The sequence below is a fragment of the Enhydra lutris genome, unplaced genomic scaffold (assembly GCF_002288905.1).
Source record: "Enhydra lutris kenyoni isolate GAN:26980312 unplaced genomic scaffold, ASM228890v2 scaffoldscaffold57, whole genome shotgun sequence".
In the NCBI taxonomy this organism is placed as follows: domain Eukaryota; kingdom Metazoa; phylum Chordata; class Mammalia; order Carnivora; family Mustelidae; genus Enhydra; species Enhydra lutris.
In genome coordinates, this window is record NW_019154141.1 from 8,322,309 (window position 1) to 8,343,151 (window position 20,843).

At 47.2% G+C, this 20,843-nt stretch overlaps 1 protein-coding gene across 1 annotated transcript in view; it reads left to right on the forward strand.

Moving 5' to 3' along the window:
* The window catches only part of LOC111158091 (endoplasmic reticulum to nucleus signaling 1), a 63,724-nt gene that overhangs the window by 25,959 nt on the left and 16,922 nt on the right, over nt 1-20,843 (forward strand). The window contains exons 5-11 of the mRNA XM_022519927.1: nt 2,982-3,054; nt 11,323-11,445; nt 12,903-13,004; nt 13,847-14,108; nt 15,306-15,384; nt 16,214-16,379; nt 20,046-20,164. Coding sequence (XP_022375635.1) covers nt 2,982-3,054; nt 11,323-11,445; nt 12,903-13,004; nt 13,847-14,108; nt 15,306-15,384; nt 16,214-16,379; nt 20,046-20,164 — 924 coding nt within the window. The remainder of the gene's footprint in view (nt 1-2,981; nt 3,055-11,322; nt 11,446-12,902; nt 13,005-13,846; nt 14,109-15,305; nt 15,385-16,213; nt 16,380-20,045; nt 20,165-20,843) is intronic.

The following is a 20,843-nucleotide window of genomic DNA, read 5'->3' on the forward strand; positions in this document are numbered from 1 at the left end:
AAGTTTTAAAAGCTCCCTGGATAAGAGAATTTAGAAACAGGCCCACACATATGGTCACCTGATTTATGAAAAGGGTCATGCTGCAGGGCAGTAGGGGAAAGGTAGTCTTTGAATAAATGGCATGAGTCAGCTGGGATGTCCGTGAAAAAGTATCTTAACTCCTGCCTCATGCCGGACATACGAGACTCAGTTTCAGAGAGATGGCGTAACTAAGTGTGAAATGTGGAATAAAACTTTAAGAAAAAAATGTAGCAGAACATCTTCACAACCTTAAAGTAGGAAAAGATTTCTTTCTTTCTTTCTTTTTTTTCAGTTGGCTCCGTGCCAAATGTGGGGTTCAGTGCAGGGTTTGAACTCAAAACTGTGAGATCAAGATCTGAGCCAACACTAAGAGTTGGACACTTAACCAACTGAGCCACCCAGGTGCACCAGAAAAGATTTCTTAAATAGAATGAGATAAACAAAACAGAATCACCCCACACTAACCATAAAGGCCAAAAAAAAAAATTGTATATATATATATGTATATATATATAATTATATTAAAATTAAGAGTTTTTCTTCCTTAAGAGAGACTATTAAGAGAGGCAGGCCACGCTGTACCCGGCAATACACATATGACTCCAACAAAGGATTCATATTCAGAATATGTAAAGAACTATGGATTATTAAAAAGAGAACCTAATAGAGAAATAGCAGAAGAGGTTATCCAAATGGTCATTTAAACATATGAAAAGATACTCATCTTCATTAATCATTAGGGAAATGCAAATAAAAATCACAATGTCCTACTACTAAAATGAGAGAAATAGACAAAACGGGTGTTGGGGGTGGGATAGTGAAACAACCAGAGCTCCTGGGCACTGCTGGAGAAGGGCCACTTGGTATATCCAGTTTGGAAACTGTTTGGCAGAATCTGTAAAGCCTTATGACCCAGTCCTCCTTCCCACGTTATTGTGTACCCAACAGAAACACCTGTGAGCATTCGCCAAACAGGTACCCAGAGTTACCGCAGCGTTTCTGAAAATAACCAAGAGGTGAAAACTGCCCAGACAGCATCACTAGTAGACAGGATAAAGAAATCACAGAACAGCGATACAATGAAATAGTTCTGCATCAGCGAAAACCAACAGTCTGTGAGTCTACACAGCAGCGTGGAGGGACCTCACCGATCTGAGGTTGGACAAAAGATGACAAACAAGAAAGGTTGCACACTGAGTGATTCATTTATATAAAGCTCAAAGACAGGAAAAACTAGTCTATGCTGTTTTGAAGTTAGGATAATGATTACCCTGGAAGATTAGAATTGGAAGAGAAGGCAAGAAGAGGAATTTCGGAGCTCTGGAAATGTTCTGCTGCTTCATGTACATTCTGGCTACGTGGGTTGGTTCACTTTGTGCCATTGCACTGAGCTGAGGTGTACAATTCCGGGTGCCATTTGTGTCCTGCTTCAATAGAAAGTTTTTTTCTAAGAAAGTCTCCAAGTGATTCTAATGTGCAGGTTGAAAACCAGTGTTCTAGACTGTAAGTGGCTGTGAGCTCTAATCGGGGTATTTTAACCTCATCTTCTGAATAGCCAGGACTGGAACGAATGAGAGGAAGGCAAGACTTGCATCCAGGTGTGTGTGTTCTATCATCAGCATTTCCCTTCACATCCCCAGAGCCTGTTTCTGAGTGCTCTGTTCGCTAGACACCGTGTACAGTGATTTGTGGAAGTTGTCTCATGTTTCAGCAGCCCTCTGGGATACAGATGTTATCCTACATAAGAGGAGTGGAAACTTCGCCCACAGAGGTGAAGAAGTGTGTCCAAGGCCAAAGCATCAAGTGTTGTAACTTGGGACTTGAGCTCGAACTTCCAAAAGATGCTCTGACCACCAGCCCTCACGTCTTCCTGTGTTGTGGGTTAACAGTTCCGCAAGCTGTGTGTTTCCCAGCTTGGGCCTTAAATAGGGGGGCCTGTAGAAATGCTCAGCAGACTATAGGCTCCAGACTGGAAGCCTTGCAATGACTTTGTGATTCTCCAAAACATCTGGCAAAACCCAGTCAGCCATGACGGCCTTTCTGTGGCATTTCTCCTTTTCTAAGGCTCAATTTAAATGTGGGGATAATGAGGGAAATCCAAATGATTGATTATTTCAAGTTCTGTTTATTAAAACTAGAGAGAAATCTTTTCTTTTTTGGAGAAAAAGATGACGGTGTAGTAGAAATAGAATAGTTTCAAGAACACAGAATGTTCCAAAAATAAAGTATACCGAAACAAACACTAACCAAAGGAACTCATCAGATGTCAGCTGTAGACTCAGTTGTATGATGAAATGCTGTTGAAACACATGGATTCTTTGAGTTTGAGTTTCTTTTCCTGGCACCTACCATTATTTCTTTCTAATACCAAGACTTAATTTTCTTGTTTTTTCAATAAGAGCATTATTTAATGAAGAAACCATCAAAATGACTTTTTCCACCTCAAACTCCTGGGTCACCCACATAATGATGATGTCTCCTTTCCCTTAAAGCTTCAGCTGGGTGCTGAAGTTTCTTCTCTTCAGAATTAATCTCATGGCTCACCCACACTCTGAAAACCATGCCATTCCACTCAGCCTAGCTGGTCCTGGGTCAATTTTCAAAGACAAGAGAATTCTTTCTGCCTCCCCGCCCCCCAATTTCAAAGATTGTGTAACTTCTCTATATTTGTATAAGTCTTTTCAGAAAAGGTTTGTGTCTTCCCCAGAAGTGCTCTGTACAAGATACTATAAGGGGCTCCTAGAGGGGACCTGGGAGCTCGAAGCTTGTTCAAAGTGGATATGGAAGCCTGGGGCAGCCCTTCTCCTTGGTTTCCAGTAAGGAAGACTCCCATCAACCATCCGCACTGCCTCTCTCTTATTAGCAGAATTGGGTAACAGAAACAGATTGTGCAGTAAAATTATAATAATTGCACAAGACTTGGTTAACTTATTTTTTCCTTTTCCTTTTTTTTTTTTAAGAAACTTCCTTTTACCATCCCAGAGTTGGTACAGGCATCCCCATGCCGAAGTTCAGAAGGAATTCTCTACATGGGTAAGAGTTCCTGTTTTCGACATTGAAACTTTGATCTCTTTGGAAATGAGTCCTGGGAAATGAATCTGGGAAAGTAGGGCGTCAGAGAGAGAGGTGTGCAGTGACTCCCCATGAGCCCTTCTGGGAAAGGTCTTTCTTACCTCGGTTGTGCTTATTCACACCAGGATCAGCTGACCAATTAAGAAAGGGTTCCCTCCACTTGGGAGCAGACTTGACACCATTAATATGGTTACTCATTTAACAAGCTTTTTAGCTGCCGTGTTGACTTACCCCAGTGATTTAAAGATTGCAACATACCCAGAAGCAATTGGATGAAATTTAAAGTGAACACAATAGTCTGAGCCAAGAAAGGGAAGCCAGCTTCTGCCTATTAATTATAGGACTTTCTTAGTATTTCCTGCTATCAGAATATTGGATAAAACAGCACTTAACAGCTTGGCCAGATAAGCGACCTTCTTACCTATGGGGTCACCTCTTTGAAAGCATCAGATCACCTGCTTTTCTTTTACCGTGTTGCTGCCAAAATGTCAATAAAAATGCATTTGTAATACAAAGGAGAGCTGTGTTTATCTTGAAATCATGGTAGTAATAATATCCTATATTTACATAGCAGCTTTCCTTCTGAGGAACTGAAAGCACTTGCTCCCTATTCGTGCCTCAGGAGCTTTATGTCTTTTTTAAGATTTATTTATTTGAGAGAGAGAGCAAGTACAAGAGGGGGGTTAGGAGCAGAGGGAGAGAGGCCGACTCCCTGATGAGCAGGGAGCCTGACATGGGGCTCAATTCCAGGATGCTGGGATCATGACCTGAGCCAAAAGCAGATGCTTAACACGGAGCCACCCATGTGCCCCTGGGTGTGTGTTTTCTAAAGTGCCTTCATGTACATATCTGATAAATTTAAGGTTTTGATACCATTTGTGAATCTTTCCTGGGGACCTCTTGGAATCTGGTATTTTAGAGTCTGATGATGCCTTTGTTGTTGTTTTGCACAGATCCAGTTCTGCAAGTTCCAACACATGTGGAAGAGTAAGTCTTCTGATTTGCTTCAGTACTTCCCCTTTAATGCATTTTAAAAAAACTATTCCATCAATATTTAGGAAGCTAGCCGCTGGGAGTGCGTATATGCATACACTTGAGGTATAACGAGAATGATGGGGACAGGAAGTCTTACAGGTGCTATGGTCTCTGTTGGGTGGTCCATTCCTTGGGGGAAGGAGATAGTGATATTAAAAAGGCTTCCCTGAGATGAAACTCAAGTTGAGTTGAGCTTAAGCTACCAAAGTCCTGCCAAAGGGTTTAGATCTCTCCCTCTTCACTGTCATACCATGGAGAGGAAACACGAACGTGACCTGCTACTAGAGTGTGTGCTGTGGCACCTGTCAGAGCTCAAATGTTGGGGGCATCCTAAGCACAGAAAAGATTCAGCAAGGGGTTTCTGAGTGCCTAGTCCTAGTTCAGACTTCACTAGGTTAACCTTACCAAAGACCATGGAAAGCCACGGACTGGAGACTGTCATCCCTCTCCTTGGCAGGTTCTCTCTGATGTCAAGCTTTCCGAGTCTGCTCTTATTGCCTCCAGTTTAAAAATAAATGTCTGTTGAACACTAAGGTAGATTTGTCCTACCTGTTTACATACTGTTCCATGCTATTAAATATTAATTGTTGACGTTCTATACACAATTGACTTAGAAACTGAAAAGCAGACTTAATGGGTTCTTTTTCACTTCATCATCGTCACCCGGAGTGCTTTGACCAAATGATGATTTACTCTTCTATGGTTTTTTACTTTTTTTCTTTCTTGCAGGTTGCTTTTTTTCTGCTCAAGTATAGCCTATCACCATAGGGATATTTTATTTGTGGCTAAAAGTGAAAGAGCGGTGGGTGGAATTGTCTTAGACACACACATGTCCCCCTTCCCCCAATCATGACTTTGCATGGCTTTGGGATGTTGTTCTGTGCCCTGGGCTATAATTTATCACTGATACTTACTGCTCAATCTCTAGGCCTGCCTTCCTCCCAGATCCCAATGACGGCAGCCTGTATACGCTTGGGGGCAAGAATAATGAAGGCCTGACGGTGAGTGTATTTAGTTTCTTTGTGTACTTCGAGGTTCCGGACCAGTGGTCCTCAACTGTTGCCCATTGAGATCACCTGAGAGCTTAAACAAAATCCCTGGAGATTGTGATTTGTGTGGTCTGGGGTGAGATGTGGGCATCAGTATCTTTTTATGGTGAGATGTGGGCATCAGTATCTTTTTATTTTTTAAAGCTTCCTAAATGAACTTTTAATTTTTTATTCTTAAAATAAGATTTTATCTATTTATTTGAGAGAGAGCAGGAGCAGGATGGAAGAGCAGATGGAGAGGGAGAAGCAGGCTCCCCACTGAGCAGGGAGCCCAATGGGGGGCTTGATGTGGGGCTCCATCCCAGGACTCTAGGATCATGACCCGAGCCGAAGGCAGACACTTAACCACTGAGCCACCCAGGTGCCCCCCTAAATGAGCTTTTACATGGCAGCCAGAATTCAGAAACACTGACCTGGACCAGCAGGTTCCCATGGGCCAGCCAGCATGCTGGAGAGGTATGAGACTCCCTCTAGCAGCAGGATTTGCTCTAACTAGCGATTCTCAAATTGGAGGTTTAAAGCATTGTTTACCCCCTCCCACCCCAGCGAATGTCCCCTTCCGGCACAGGGAGCTGGTGAGATTCCATTCCCATCCCATCTTCATTTGAGAATCTAGACCAGTGGTTCTTAACCTTAGCTACACATTGTAATAACCTGGAGCACTCTTTAAAAAAAAAAAAATCTATACCCCAATCCCAAAAGTTTCTGTTTAATTGATCTAGGTCATCAGCAAGTTTTAAAAGCTCCCTGGATAAGAGAATTTAGAAACAGGCCCACACATATGGTCACCTGATTTATGAAAAGGGTCATGCTGCAGGGCAGTAGGGGAAAGGTAGTCTTTGAATAAATGGCATGAGTCAGCTGGGATGTCCGTGAAAAAGTATCTTAACTCCTGCCTCATGCCGGACATACGAGACTCAGTTTCAGAGAGATGGCGTAACTAAGTGTGAAATGTGGAATAAAACTTTAAGAAAAAAATGTAGCAGAACATCTTCACAACCTTAAAGTAGGAAAAGATTTCTTTCTTTCTTTCTTTTTTTTCAGTTGGCTCCGTGCCAAATGTGGGGTTCAGTGCAGGGTTTGAACTCAAAACTGTGAGATCAAGATCTGAGCCAACACTAAGAGTTGGACACTTAACCAACTGAGCCACCCAGGTGCACCAGAAAAGATTTCTTAAATAGAATGAGATAAACAAAACAGAATCACCCCACACTAACCATAAAGGCCAAAAAAAAAAATTGTATATATATATATGTATATATATATAATTATATTAAAATTAAGAGTTTTTCTTCCTTAAGAGAGACTATTAAGAGAGGCAGGCCACGCTGTACCCGGCAATACACATATGACTCCAACAAAGGATTCATATTCAGAATATGTAAAGAACTATGGATTATTAAAAAGAGAACCTAATAGAGAAATAGCAGAAGAGGTTATCCAAATGGTCATTTAAACATATGAAAAGATACTCATCTTCATTAATCATTAGGGAAATGCAAATAAAAATCACAATGTCCTACTACTAAAATGAGAGAAATAGACAAAACGGGTGTTGGGGGTGGGATAGTGAAACAACCAGAGCTCCTGGGCACTGCTGGAGAAGGGCCACTTGGTATATCCAGTTTGGAAACTGTTTGGCAGAATCTGTAAAGCCTTATGACCCAGTCCTCCTTCCCACGTTATTGTGTACCCAACAGAAACACCTGTGAGCATTCGCCAAACAGGTACCCAGAGTTACCGCAGCGTTTCTGAAAATAACCAAGAGGTGAAAACTGCCCAGACAGCATCACTAGTAGACAGGATAAAGAAATCACAGAACAGCGATACAATGAAATAGTTCTGCATCAGCGAAAACCAACAGTCTGTGAGTCTACACAGCAGCGTGGAGGGACCTCACCGATCTGAGGTTGGACAAAAGATGACAAACAAGAAAGGTTGCACACTGAGTGATTCATTTATATAAAGCTCAAAGACAGGAAAAACTAGTCTATGCTGTTTTGAAGTTAGGATAATGATTACCCTGGAAGATTAGAATTGGAAGAGAAGGCAAGAAGAGGAATTTCGGAGCTCTGGAAATGTTCTGCTGCTTCATGTACATTCTGGCTACGTGGGTTGGTTCACTTTGTGCCATTGCACTGAGCTGAGGTGTACAATTCCGGGTGCCATTTGTGTCCTGCTTCAATAGAAAGTTTTTTTCTAAGAAAGTCTCCAAGTGATTCTAATGTGCAGGTTGAAAACCAGTGTTCTAGACTGTAAGTGGCTGTGAGCTCTAATCGGGGTATTTTAACCTCATCTTCTGAATAGCCAGGACTGGAACGAATGAGAGGAAGGCAAGACTTGCATCCAGGTGTGTGTGTTCTATCATCAGCATTTCCCTTCACATCCCCAGAGCCTGTTTCTGAGTGCTCTGTTCGCTAGACACCGTGTACAGTGATTTGTGGAAGTTGTCTCATGTTTCAGCAGCCCTCTGGGATACAGATGTTATCCTACATAAGAGGAGTGGAAACTTCGCCCACAGAGGTGAAGAAGTGTGTCCAAGGCCAAAGCATCAAGTGTTGTAACTTGGGACTTGAGCTCGAACTTCCAAAAGATGCTCTGACCACCAGCCCTCACGTCTTCCTGTGTTGTGGGTTAACAGTTCCGCAAGCTGTGTGTTTCCCAGCTTGGGCCTTAAATAGGGGGGCCTGTAGAAATGCTCAGCAGACTATAGGCTCCAGACTGGAAGCCTTGCAATGACTTTGTGATTCTCCAAAACATCTGGCAAAACCCAGTCAGCCATGACGGCCTTTCTGTGGCATTTCTCCTTTTCTAAGGCTCAATTTAAATGTGGGGATAATGAGGGAAATCCAAATGATTGATTATTTCAAGTTCTGTTTATTAAAACTAGAGAGAAATCTTTTCTTTTTTGGAGAAAAAGATGACGGTGTAGTAGAAATAGAATAGTTTCAAGAACACAGAATGTTCCAAAAATAAAGTATACCGAAACAAACACTAACCAAAGGAACTCATCAGATGTCAGCTGTAGACTCAGTTGTATGATGAAATGCTGTTGAAACACATGGATTCTTTGAGTTTGAGTTTCTTTTCCTGGCACCTACCATTATTTCTTTCTAATACCAAGACTTAATTTTCTTGTTTTTTCAATAAGAGCATTATTTAATGAAGAAACCATCAAAATGACTTTTTCCACCTCAAACTCCTGGGTCACCCACATAATGATGATGTCTCCTTTCCCTTAAAGCTTCAGCTGGGTGCTGAAGTTTCTTCTCTTCAGAATTAATCTCATGGCTCACCCACACTCTGAAAACCATGCCATTCCACTCAGCCTAGCTGGTCCTGGGTCAATTTTCAAAGACAAGAGAATTCTTTCTGCCTCCCCGCCCCCCAATTTCAAAGATTGTGTAACTTCTCTATATTTGTATAAGTCTTTTCAGAAAAGGTTTGTGTCTTCCCCAGAAGTGCTCTGTACAAGATACTATAAGGGGCTCCTAGAGGGGACCTGGGAGCTCGAAGCTTGTTCAAAGTGGATATGGAAGCCTGGGGCAGCCCTTCTCCTTGGTTTCCAGTAAGGAAGACTCCCATCAACCATCCGCACTGCCTCTCTCTTATTAGCAGAATTGGGTAACAGAAACAGATTGTGCAGTAAAATTATAATAATTGCACAAGACTTGGTTAACTTATTTTTTCCTTTTCCTTTTTTTTTTTTAAGAAACTTCCTTTTACCATCCCAGAGTTGGTACAGGCATCCCCATGCCGAAGTTCAGAAGGAATTCTCTACATGGGTAAGAGTTCCTGTTTTCGACATTGAAACTTTGATCTCTTTGGAAATGAGTCCTGGAAAATGAATCTGGGAAAGTAGGGCGTCAGAGAGAGAGGTGTGCAGTGACTCCCCATGAGCCCTTCTGGGAAAGGTCTTTCTTACCTCGGTTGTGCTTATTCACACCAGGATCAGCTGACCAATTAAGAAAGGGTTCCCTCCACTTGGGAGCAGACTTGACACCATTAATATGGTTACTCATTTAACAAGCTTTTTAGCTGCCGTGTTGACTTACCCCAGTGATTTAAAGATTGCAACATACCCAGAAGCAATTGGATGAAATTTAAAGTGAACACAATAGTCTGAGCCAAGAAAGGGAAGCCAGCTTCTGCCTATTAATTATAGGACTTTCTTAGTATTTCCTGCTATCAGAATATTGGATAAAACAGCACTTAACAGCTTGGCCAGATAAGCGACCTTCTTACCTATGGGGTCACCTCTTTGAAAGCATCAGATCACCTGCTTTTCTTTTACCGTGTTGCTGCCAAAATGTCAATAAAAATGCATTTGTAATACAAAGGAGAGCTGTGTTTATCTTGAAATCATGGTAGTAATAATATCCTATATTTACATAGCAGCTTTCCTTCTGAGGAACTGAAAGCACTTGCTCCCTATTCGTGCCTCAGGAGCTTTATGTGCATTTCTGGGCCTTGCGTACAGGCTGGATTTTAAGTTTTTGCTTGGGACTCGGGAGCTGTTGCTTTCTTCCACACCTTCAGGATGAGGCAGCCCCAAGCCTCGAGATTCAGAGGAAGTGATCAACACAAGCTTTCTCTTCTCTCTCCTGGGCCATGCTCCAGGCCCTCCTGACCATCTTCTTTTTTAAGATTTTATTTATTATTTGAGAGAGAGTGTGAGCACAACCCAGGGGAGGAACAGAGGGAGAAGCAGGCTCCCTGTTGAACAGGGAGCCCGATGCGGGCCTCAATCCCAGGACCCTAGGATCATGACCCGAGCCGAAGGCAGGTGCTTAACTAACTGAGCCACCCAGGCGCCCCATCCTGACCATCTTCTGACCATCTGCATAACTGTTGTCTGTCTGGGTTTCTAGCTTTTGGCAGTGGTTCATTACTTAAGATGCATTTAGGCTAGTGTGTTTCTATCATCCTTGTGTGGTGTCCTCTTAAGTGAGTTCATTAAGCATATTTAAAACTGTGGCAATTGCCTGATCCATCCTTTAAGTGGTCGCTGAGTTACCCAGATGGTAATGGTCCTCAAAGTAACCAGAAGGGTGTCATGCCAGATGGGAAGGGATCATGAGCATGGCTATTTGGTGATGTTCTCACTCTATCTGCAGACCTTTTTCATACTAAGATTTTGTCGTTGAGAATAGAACGTTATCCGTGGACAAGTTTCACATATGTAGACTAGGCATGTATGTTCCATCTGTTAGAACTAAGTGTAGCTCCAGCAAATTCTGATGCCCTGTTCTGTGATCTGTGGTCACAGACATGGGATCTTCTCAACATCTCTGTACTCTGCTTCCAAGAGTCCCTTGAAGTAGGACCCTTGTCCAATAAGTTAGAAAGATCCCAGTAACCAGAGGCCATGCCTTACAGAACAGAAATGCATATCTTATGGTGACTGTGTTGACTTTCAGATGGGAGGCCCGTGCTACCGACCCACCATTATTAGCGGGATGCTCTGGAGTGTGTACCGCAAAGGCATATGCTTTGAGTTTTCCCAGTGGTGTTGTCTGGCTGTGCTGTCCACCTGTTCATACCTTTTAACCAGCCAACCAAGGTGTGGGGGTGTAGTGTGTATGCTGGGGTCCACGGCTGAGATGAGCTTGGTCTCGTTAACACCAAGTTGCTACCAACTCTACTACCCAGTCCCAGGTATCAGCTAAGTAGAGTTATAAACAGTAACTGTGGATCCTCTTTACATGTGGGCTCCTTAGGGAGGGGTGTGGAGGTCTGTGAATGACGGTTACCATAGAAGTCAACCCTGGGCGAATTTCTCTATTTATATAGAGCTTGGTCTGCGGGAAGAGATTTATCCTTCGGAGGCCAGGCTTTTCAGATTTAAGGCCACTCATCAAAGCAATGAAGTCTGTGAGTTTTATTAGGTTGTTAGGTTTGAAGGCATTTTCAAACCATCATTAGGTTATTAAGTTATTAGAAGACCCAGTGGGCCAAGAAGTTTTATTCTCTCTGCTGTAGCATTCACCTTGTCACCCTCAGAGCATGAGAGAAATGTCTTCAACATCACGAGAACTCCCGGCCTCTCAGCACGGGAAACATCTTGGCCTTCTAGTTTGGCAGGGATACATTTTTTTCCATATGGGGTGAGTATAAACCACAGTGTTTCCTTGTGACTTTTCAGGTAAAAAGCAGGACATTTGGTATGTCATTGACCTTCTGACCGGGGAGAAGCAGCAGACTCTGTCGTCAGCCTTTGCAGACAGTCTCTGCCCATCAACCTCTTTGCTGTATCTTGGGCGAACGGGTAAGAAGGGACCTTCTCTTGTGTACAACCTGTCTGTCCCGCCCCCCCCCCCCAAAAAGACATTAAGTGGCCTCCCCCTGGTTCTCTGCTGCTCTGGGCTTCATTCTCTAGAAGGTGGCTGGAGAGGTCTTCTCCAAACACAGACTTTACCATGTTGGTTCCCCCTTTAAAAGCCTTCCCTGTCCCCCTACCAGGACTCCCGTGGCCGGAGGGATTAGCCCGAAGCACCACGGCCTGCAGAACCTCCGTGATGGGGCCACGGCCTCTATTGCCTCCTCCCCAACTGTATTTCCCAGACTTAAATGTTTTCCAGTCAGTTTCCAGAATAAGCATTGCTGGTTTTATTTTATTTTTTTTTTAATATTTTATTTATTTATTTGACAGAGAGAGAGAGAGAGAGAGATCACAAGTAGGCAGAGAAGCAGGCAGAGAGAGGGGAGAAAGCAGGCTCCCCGCTGAGCAGAGAGCCCGACTCGGGGCACGATCCCAGGACCCTGAGATCACGACCTGAGCTGAAGGCAGAGGCCCAACCCACTGAGCCACCCAGGTGCCCCAGCATTGCTGTTTTTAAAGACATTCAGCAGTGGGTTCATCCCTCTCCACCAGCTACGTACCTGTTTGCCTTGATTTGATCTTGACCCTGAGGCCGTTTTTTATATTGAGGCTCTTCCAGCTGGAGTGTTTGTCCTGGCCCCTCTATATTTTCTTTGTATTCAGCTTAAAAACTGAATGGTTTCTTCTTCAGCCTCTCCATCTCACAATACATCACATGCAGTTAGGAGAGCCTGCTTGGCACTTTGTGAGTTCTGCCTGGAGATCCCTGCAGCCAAACCCGCAAGATCGCCAGGTGCTTTCTTGCGCTTTTCTAAGTTACTGCAAGCTGTGGTCTGTGCTAATGTCACTGCGCGATAGCCTGGGCCACCCCTTGGCAGCTTCCAGGAGCAGTTTCCTTCCTGCTCCTTCAGTCTTCACGTTGGCCTGCCAGCCTCCCCCTGCCACCTTGTCCCAGCCAATGCCACACGTTTCCTTGTGTTGCCATAGCCCTATCCCATGTCTGGGTACCAGTTTATAACATCAGCTATCTATTGCTATATACTAAACCACCCCATCACTTAGGTGGTTTTAAATGATACTGTGATTAAAAAAAAAAAAAATCGGGTTGAAAAAAAAAAAAAAAAAAAAAAAAAGTAAATAAACACAGTGATATTGATTCTGTGAGTCATGAGTCCAAGGGCACAGCGTGAGTGGCTCGTCCCTGTTCCACACGCTGTTGGCCAGGTTCACCCGTGTGTCTGGGACTTCAGTTCCCACCCACGTGGCCTTTCTCTTTCCCTACGGATGGCCTGGACACTTTACAGACACGTAGAGAGGGTCTGTCCGTTGTCATGTAGGTCAGGTCGGCCCCTCAGCAGGCGCTGGGGACCCCTGCAGGTAACAGGCCGGTGTGTGTTCTCCAGAATACACCATCACCATGTACGACACCAAAACCCGCGAGCTCCGGTGGAACGCCACCTACTTTGACTATGCAGCCTCGCTGCCTGAGGACGACGGGGACTACAGTAAGTGCTCCCGGGAGGCTCCACAAGGCTGGCGGGGTACGTGTGACCACTGAGGACGCTGTCACTCCCAAATGCCAGGTGTTCTTTTAAGGCGCTCTTGGCCACCAGCTTCTGGAGTTGCCAAGGCTTTGACAGTCGGTATTCAAGGGCCCTGGGAGAGAAGCGTGGAAGGTAACCTTAATAGAGTGGGTGGGGAGTTAGCCTGAGAGGAGGATCAAGCGCCATATTGAGTCTCTCTGTGTCCCAGAAGGAACACACCACAAGCCCCTGGGAAGTGGAACTAAGTATGTTGTGACATGAACAGTCCATCCCCTAAATGTGACTCATCTCCCTAGTTTATTTCTCTCGTAAACGTTCCCCCAACTCAAACGAAAAATGAAAGCCAATTTTGCCATCTGAACACTGATACCTGAACGTCTGACAGAAATCTCCTCTCTGGGCAGATGGGGGCAGTGTCAGTGGTCAGCTTTGACCTTCCACTCCATCGGATGGTTTGAAATGATTGCTATAAAATATCCGAATCCTGGGCCTCTCCCCTGGCCCTTTCCTCCTCACTGTCGACGCCGGCTAATTGTGTAGAGCGCGGGAGAGTCTCACCAGGTAAACCGCCGTCCACAGAGTGGTCCTAGCTTACGTTTGTGAAGCAGGCAGCTCTCACTGTCCTGATGTAGAGCCTGCGCCGGGTTCACTGGAAACAAGTGACATCGTTGGGAGGCTATCTGAGAATGCTCCAGAAATCTTGTTTCCTGTAGCTGAGTGACTGTTTCTTGCCAGGAGAGAGAGGATGTGGTCGGTTGCGAGATGGGGTGAGACTGCATGCTTTGTTTATTTGATCTGTGCAGAGATGTCCCACTTTGTGTCTAATGGCGACGGGCTGGTGGTGACCGTGGACAGTGAATCCGGCGATGTCCTGTGGATCCAAAACTACGCTTCCCCCGTGGTGGCCTTTTACGTCTGGCAGCGGGAGGGTCTGAAGAAGGTGCTGCACATCAACGTCGCCGTGGAGACCCTGCGCTACCTGACCTTCATGTCCGGGGAGGTGGGCCGCATCACCAAGTGGAAGTACCCCTTCCCCAAGGAGACAGAGGCCAAGAGCAAGCTGACGTGAGTCAGGGGACCCAGGGCAGAAGAGGGCAGCCGTGACCCAGACCGTCCGCAGGACGCCATGGCATAGGGTGGCTAAAGAGCCAGGACTGGCTCCGTCGGAAAGTTCGAGATGCGTCTATGCCTGGGGCATGCCTTGATGTTTCAGAGTTCTCGAATATTACAAAAATCAAAATTCTGGACAGGGATAAGAGACCGCTGATACAGAACCCCAGCACAGTTTGCATCTGTCTCAGCTGGTGGGAGGACAAGAGATATCTTTACCTTTCAGCTTTCTGGATTTTCTAAATTCTCACTGTAAGTCATATTCATTTCCAAAATGAAGGCAAGAGTATTACCGTGTGTAAGCCTGAGCCTCAGCAGGCTTGTGTTTGCCATCCCCACCTGTTAGCAGCTGGCACCGTGGTCCCGTGGCCTTGCCGAATCCCCGTTTCCCGCTCCGTAGGGTGCAGGGAGAGCAGGTGGGACCGAGAGCGCTCTCCGAGTTGCACAGCACCTCTCACACGGCAGGTGTCTGTCGAGCGAGGTTTCAAGAGTTTAGTGGACGACCACCCCACGCTGGCTATTGCTGGTAACCGCAAGGGTCTGGAGGTGCAGCCCTGCCTCTTCACGCCAACCCCACAGACAAAGCCGGACCCTCCCCCCGCCGCCCCTCGCTGCCCACCAGCCGGGGGAGCAGCACCCTCACCTGGTTTGGAACTTCTTGTGTATCCCTTTGCTGCAGTCATCCAGCTGAGAGCAGCGAGTGTGTCGCAGGGTTTCTGTAGAACCTCTAGACTCCCAACGAGTCACGAGACAGAATGGCAGCTCGGTTGTCAGAGCAGGCTGTGGTCCGGGCCACCTTAGTGTCTTGGCGGTGGTTGCGAACATTTGGTCCTTCCCGGGTGAGCACTGTCCGTGGTTCTTTCTGCAGGCGGCGTGGGGACGGTCCAGCACAGCCTGCCCTTGGCGGGTGAGCAAAGCCAGGCTGACAGCTGACTCGTGCACACCTCTGGAGGCAGTGACAGCCGGGGCCTGCAGTCCAGGTTCCCAGGACGGTAGCCCTGCCTTCACGTCCCCGCTGCCAGAGTGCCAGGGGTTAATCTGGTTATTCTTAGCGTGGCATTTGGGCCTGGCACACTTCTCTCCAGAAAGGCCCCTTCTGTGGGACATAGAAATTAAGTGACTGTGGAATGCATGTTTCTGCTTGTCTTCTAGGCCCACCCTGTATGTCGGGAAGTACTCTACCAGCCTGTATGCCTCCCCCTCCATGGTTCACGAGGGAGTCGCCGTTGTGGTAAGTCTCCTCCTCTTGGGGGCTCTCAGCGGCAGCCTCCTCCTGAGCACACCTCTTCCATTTTGGCAAAGAATGACTCTGAATTATATTTGAACATCCTGTGGGGAAAGAATGCAAGACGCAGGTCTTAGATCCCGAGAAACAGTTCCTGCCCGTGTACCACCTTTTACTTCCTGAGGGAAGATATATAACAAGAGCAGCTTCCCAAGCAAGCCCCGGGAGCCCTAGTCATTCTGCTTTGCTTTCATGTTCAAGTCTAAACTGTCCAGGCTGGTGCTCACACCCTCCTCTGTCTCTGTCCAGGCCCTCAGGACCCTTCTTCCACACTGCTCGGGTCTCTGTGGGAGTTGTACAGGCCATCTCTCCCTCATTCCAGAAGGTTCCTGTTTGGCTTTCTCCACCTTTGTTCAGCCTGTGCCTCACGCATCAAATGCCCTCCCTTCCTTTTTCCTGCTCAAATCCTTCCCATCTTTTGGTGACCTCTCGAGGCCTCCTCAGACCTCACCAGCCTCTTCCAAGTGCGGGGCCAGCACCAGGCTCCTGGCCAGAACTTCTTCTACCCGGGTCGAGGCAGAGGCTGTGGGCTCCTTCACTTACCTCTGCTTCTCATGGTAGCCTCTGGGAATTCCACACACATTCTTCCCAGTCCCCAGACAAAAGAACTTAAAAAGCTGTCCCTGATGAAGGTGTTGAGGGAGGAGGCTCTGCCACGAGAGGGCTTTGTGTCTTGCTCTGGCTGTCCTGGGCCAGCCCCACACTAGAAATCGCTTCCCTTGGGTGCTCGTCTACAATGGCTGCCCCAGACCTCACTCCCATTCTTTATTCACAGCCCCGAGGCAGCACTCTTCCTTTGCTGGAAGGCCCCCAGACTGATGGGGTCACCATCGGGGACAAAGGGGAGTGTGTGATCACGCCCAGCACAGATGTCAAGTTTGACCCTGGGCTCAAAGGCAAGAACAAGCTCAACTACCTGAGGAACTACTGGCTTCTGATAGGTAAGCGCTGGTTTCTCATCCCTTCTGGCCACAGCATGCTGCCCCCTGGTGGGCAAAGACCGGCCTTGCTCGTTACCGTGGTCAACTCTGCATTGTGCTTAGTTCGGGTCCAAGATGGTCTTTCAGACCTGGGACTGTTTTTATCTGCAAGGAAAAGAAACAGGGTAGTTATGTTACCAAGTCAGTTCTCAAAATTCATTTAATGTTCCAAAACCCAAGTACGAACTTAACATAACCTTTGTGCAGTTATCCGGCACGCGGACCGTCCATTATATGCCAGGCACTGGCACTAAGCACTTTTGAACCCATCTCCTTATTTCTGCCAGCAGCCCCTTGTGGGGTAGACAGCCTTGTCGCTCCACTTATGGGAAACCAGGGTGATTCCTATGGAAGAGTTCCGTGGCGGGGGGGGGGAGTTGGAGACGGGGTGTGGGGGGGTTGTTGGAGACCCAGGAGGAATGGAAGGTGGCGAAGAGATTGAGGCTGGGCTTGGGTCAGGGAGCCACAGCAGAAGTCCCCAGATGTGTATGTGTGGGGTCCCCTTTTCTTTTCGCTTCCATTGTTGCTGTCCTTGCTAATGGCCCTCAGAGGGACTTGGAGGTCCTGTCAGCCACAGAGGTAGGTTGAGATGAGACTTGAAGGCAGTGAGTGTGATAAATGAAGGCAGAGTCACGTGAGAGGAGCTGTGTCTCTGGTAAGCGTCCCTAGTAATTAGAGCAGGACAGAGTTTTCTTGAATTTGATTTGTCTTCGTGCATCCTGTCTCCCCCACTTCTGCTGCCTCCCAGCCCCAGAGATGGTGAGAGGCAGGGATGCCGCTTTGTGAGGGGGCACGGGAGGCGAGTGGATGCTAGCTGCTGAGTGGAAGGGGCAGAGAGAGGGCAATGCTGGAGGCACCAGGAAAGGATGTGGGGTGGCTGGGAAGCATGTGGGCCCAGGAGGCCCCGTGGTGGCACCCAGGCTGGGCTGGGGGCTGGGGGCTGGGGGCGGGGGTGTAACTGGGAGTTGCAGATAGGAGCCTGAGCGTCCCAGAGTCCTGATCCGTCCCTGTACGATTGTCCAGGTCTTGTTCTTCTGACTCTCTGTAGTCATTTTTCTTCTGCTTATTTTTTCTGCCAAATAATGGGCAAAAGAGGTAACAGTAATTCTACCTTTTTTTTTTTTTTTTAAGATTTTATTTACTTATTTGACAGAGAGAGATCACAAGTAGGTAGAGAGGCAGGCAGAGGGGGAGGGGGAAGCAGGCTCCCTGTTGAGCAGAGAGCCCAATGTGGGGCTCGATCCCAGGACCCTGAGTCTACGACCCAAGCCGAAGGCAGAGGCTTAACCCACTGAGCCACCCAGGTGCCCCACTTCTACCTTTCTTTTGAACAGAAGTAGTTTCGAGAGCATGTGTGAGTGGGCCGGTGTGAGGGGGAAAATAACTGATGAGCAGAGGCCATTAAAATTACAAAGTCATGTAGTTTTCTGTATGAGTTAAGGGATACATAACCAGCCCACCAGTGGCTAAGAAGAGAAAAAATTTTGAAAACTAAGGAAATAGGTCCCTAAGACTATAAAAAATATGGGGGAAAATCTTCATGACTAGGTCGCAAAATGATATCCTTTTAAAGTGGAAAGGTTGTCCAAGTAAGAAAACTGAGAAACTCAACAAAGTGTGAAGAAGTCATTAGGGAATCACCCCACACTTCTGAAGTCCCCTGGAAGAACTCCGGAGCTAGTCATTTTTAAATAAGGAACTACTTGGCAATCTTTGCATAGACTCGGGGCCACAGGTAAAATGACATGCCCTTTTATGTCCAACTGTGTCCTTTGATTTGGTTTTGGAGGAAGACGTTAAGGATATCCCCACTTCCACATTGGTCTTGAAAATAAAATGAGTCCTCTTAGCTTGAGCGATGTGGTCTGGTGGCCTTAACCTGGGGTGCTGTTGGCTTCCTGTGGGAGCTTTGTCAGACAAGCATGTGTGACCCCTGGAGATCCTGAGTCCTTGGGTCCGGGCCAGGGCCTGTGCTTTTTGCTCTAGAGCCCGGACGTGATGATGAAGATAGATAAATCCCAAAGACCAGGTACTGCTTGTACAAAAATGTGTTGGGATCTCCTGATGATGCTTGTGGAAAAGTTGGTTCAGAGCGTGCAGCCTGATGGCACCAGGGCCCAGCTACGGGAGACGCCGGTCTGTGAGCAGAAGTATAGCAGGAAGTGAGGATCTGGGCTAATCCTGTCTGTAGTTGTCCGTTGCTAAATCCCTACAGGGAAGGCAGGACTTGAAACACAGGGAGCAGGCCCTGCGGGCAGGGGTGGGGGCAGGCAGGGCCCTGCAGCACAGGGCAGCACGTGGGAGGGCAACCTGTTTTCTCCTAGAGCAAAGGTTTCTTGTTAGTGAGCCTCAGAGGTGCCCAGAGACACTCACATTCAGATCCCTGGGCCCCATCAGCACGTCTGATTCCAGGGTCTCAAGCAGGAAGACCCCACATGAGGACATCCTACTTCCCAGTACAGCATGTTTCGCAGTTCTCACAGACAAGGGGAAACGTGGTGGTTCAGAACAAAATGATCTTGTTTAGGGACGCCTGGGTGGCTCAGTCGGTTAAGCCTCTGCCTTCAGCTCAGGTCATAATCCCAGGGTCCTGGATAGAGTCCCATGTCTGACTCCCCACTCAGCAGGGACTCTGCTTCTCCCTCTGTTCTCCCCATCCCCAAATAGATAAATAAAATCTTAGGCAAAAAAAAAAGAAAGAAAGAAAGAATGATCTTATAGAGAACTGACCTAAAGATAAAGATTTTTCTTGTTTATTTTTGTCTTGGAAATACAGACCATAAAAATCTCTGGTAGGTTTGGGACAACAGTGGAAAGATCATAGAGTGAGATCCGCATCACAGGGAGAGAACACAAAGGAAAGTGTGTCCTGGAGCCAACAGCGTACTGTGAGAGAGTTAACTGGCTCTTCTGGGTAGTATAGGCGTCATTTCATGTTAGAGCTAAACAGATTTTCGAGCCATACTGAATCCCAGTTTTACTCGACTTTGTCTCTCTTACAATAATATGCATCCAGATGATGCTCAATAAATGTGTAACATACAGTAGGTAGTCTTCAAATAGCATAGAGATCAGTGAGTGAGCGCCTGGAGAACTGTGACCCCCGGCTCCCCTAGCAAATGCGTCCTGTTTCTCTCTTGTGAATAATTCACCCCTTCCCAGGATGGAATTTAGATAATAGGAATAGAACGCCACCCGAGCGATTTAAATACTAAGGTGGGAACGTGATAGCCTTAGTAGGGTGATGTTACAAGGTAGTCCTTGAAGGGAGAAACTGCTTGAATTTTTAATGGAGCTTCAAGAAGCTTCAGCAGCCCACACGTAAAGTAGGAGTTACCCACACAAGTCTTACTCTGAACATATCCCAAAGATCCTGATTCCTCTCCTGACAAGGACACTTCTTTGCCCCTCACTGTGAGATCCAGAACACTGTATACCTGCCACTGAGTAATAAAATTTGTCTTAATGAGATTTTTCTGGTAACTGCCCCTCATTTTCTCTCCCTTTACAAATGTGGGTGCTCACCCTCTGGGCCCCTCAGTAGGGAACGCCAGTTGCCTAAGCTTGACATGGAGGGCCACCACCATGTGGGGAGCTGGTCTCATGGAAACGTGTTTCCTCTCCCAGGACACCATGAAACCCCCCTGTCCGCGTCTACCAAGATGCTGGAGAGATTCCCCAACAACCTGCCCAAACATCGGGAAAACGTGATTCCTGCCGACTCAGAGAAGAAGAGCTTTGAGGAAGTGAGTGGGGACGTGAACAGTTAGTTCCTGCCTCCTCGGGTCAGGTGTTGGGGGAAGGCACTTGCCCTTGCCTTTGGAGCTCACAGTGGACTCGGGAGGGGAGAGGACTGCTCGGGAACCCACAGCAAACATCACCCAGGGAAGGCCTGGTGGGGAGGCTGTCAGCACTTACTGAGGGCGGGGGGAAAGGTAGAGGGATGGGGGAGGGGGCTGGCTCATGGGACAGAGGTAAAGGGCACCAGAGGACAGAGGGCAGCAGAGACGAAGACCCGGAGGTGGGACGAACCCTGCATGTGCAGCTCTGGGCCTGAGACCAGATCTGAGGCCACCACGTGGGGGCGGTGGAAGTGGGACCAGGTGCTGCAGAGGACCCGAGTTACCCAGCTTTGCTCGCACCTGGCAGTGGGGCCGGCGGTTGATGAGGAGAGGAGGTGGGAGACCTGAAGCTTCGTGAAACCAGGAGTAGCTCTCAGGAAATGGTGGGCTCAGCTGCTTGGTCTGGTGGAGGCTTGGTCTGGCGGGGGCCCAGTGTGCCCACAGAACAGAGATTTGGGCAGCAGGGAGGCCCCTCCAGGTGGTAGCTACCGCGAGCCTCTGCCCTGGGCTGTCCCCTTTTAGCTCTGGGGACACAGAGTGCCAGGCAGGGTTTCTGCCGGACATAGGTGGCCATCCAGACTAG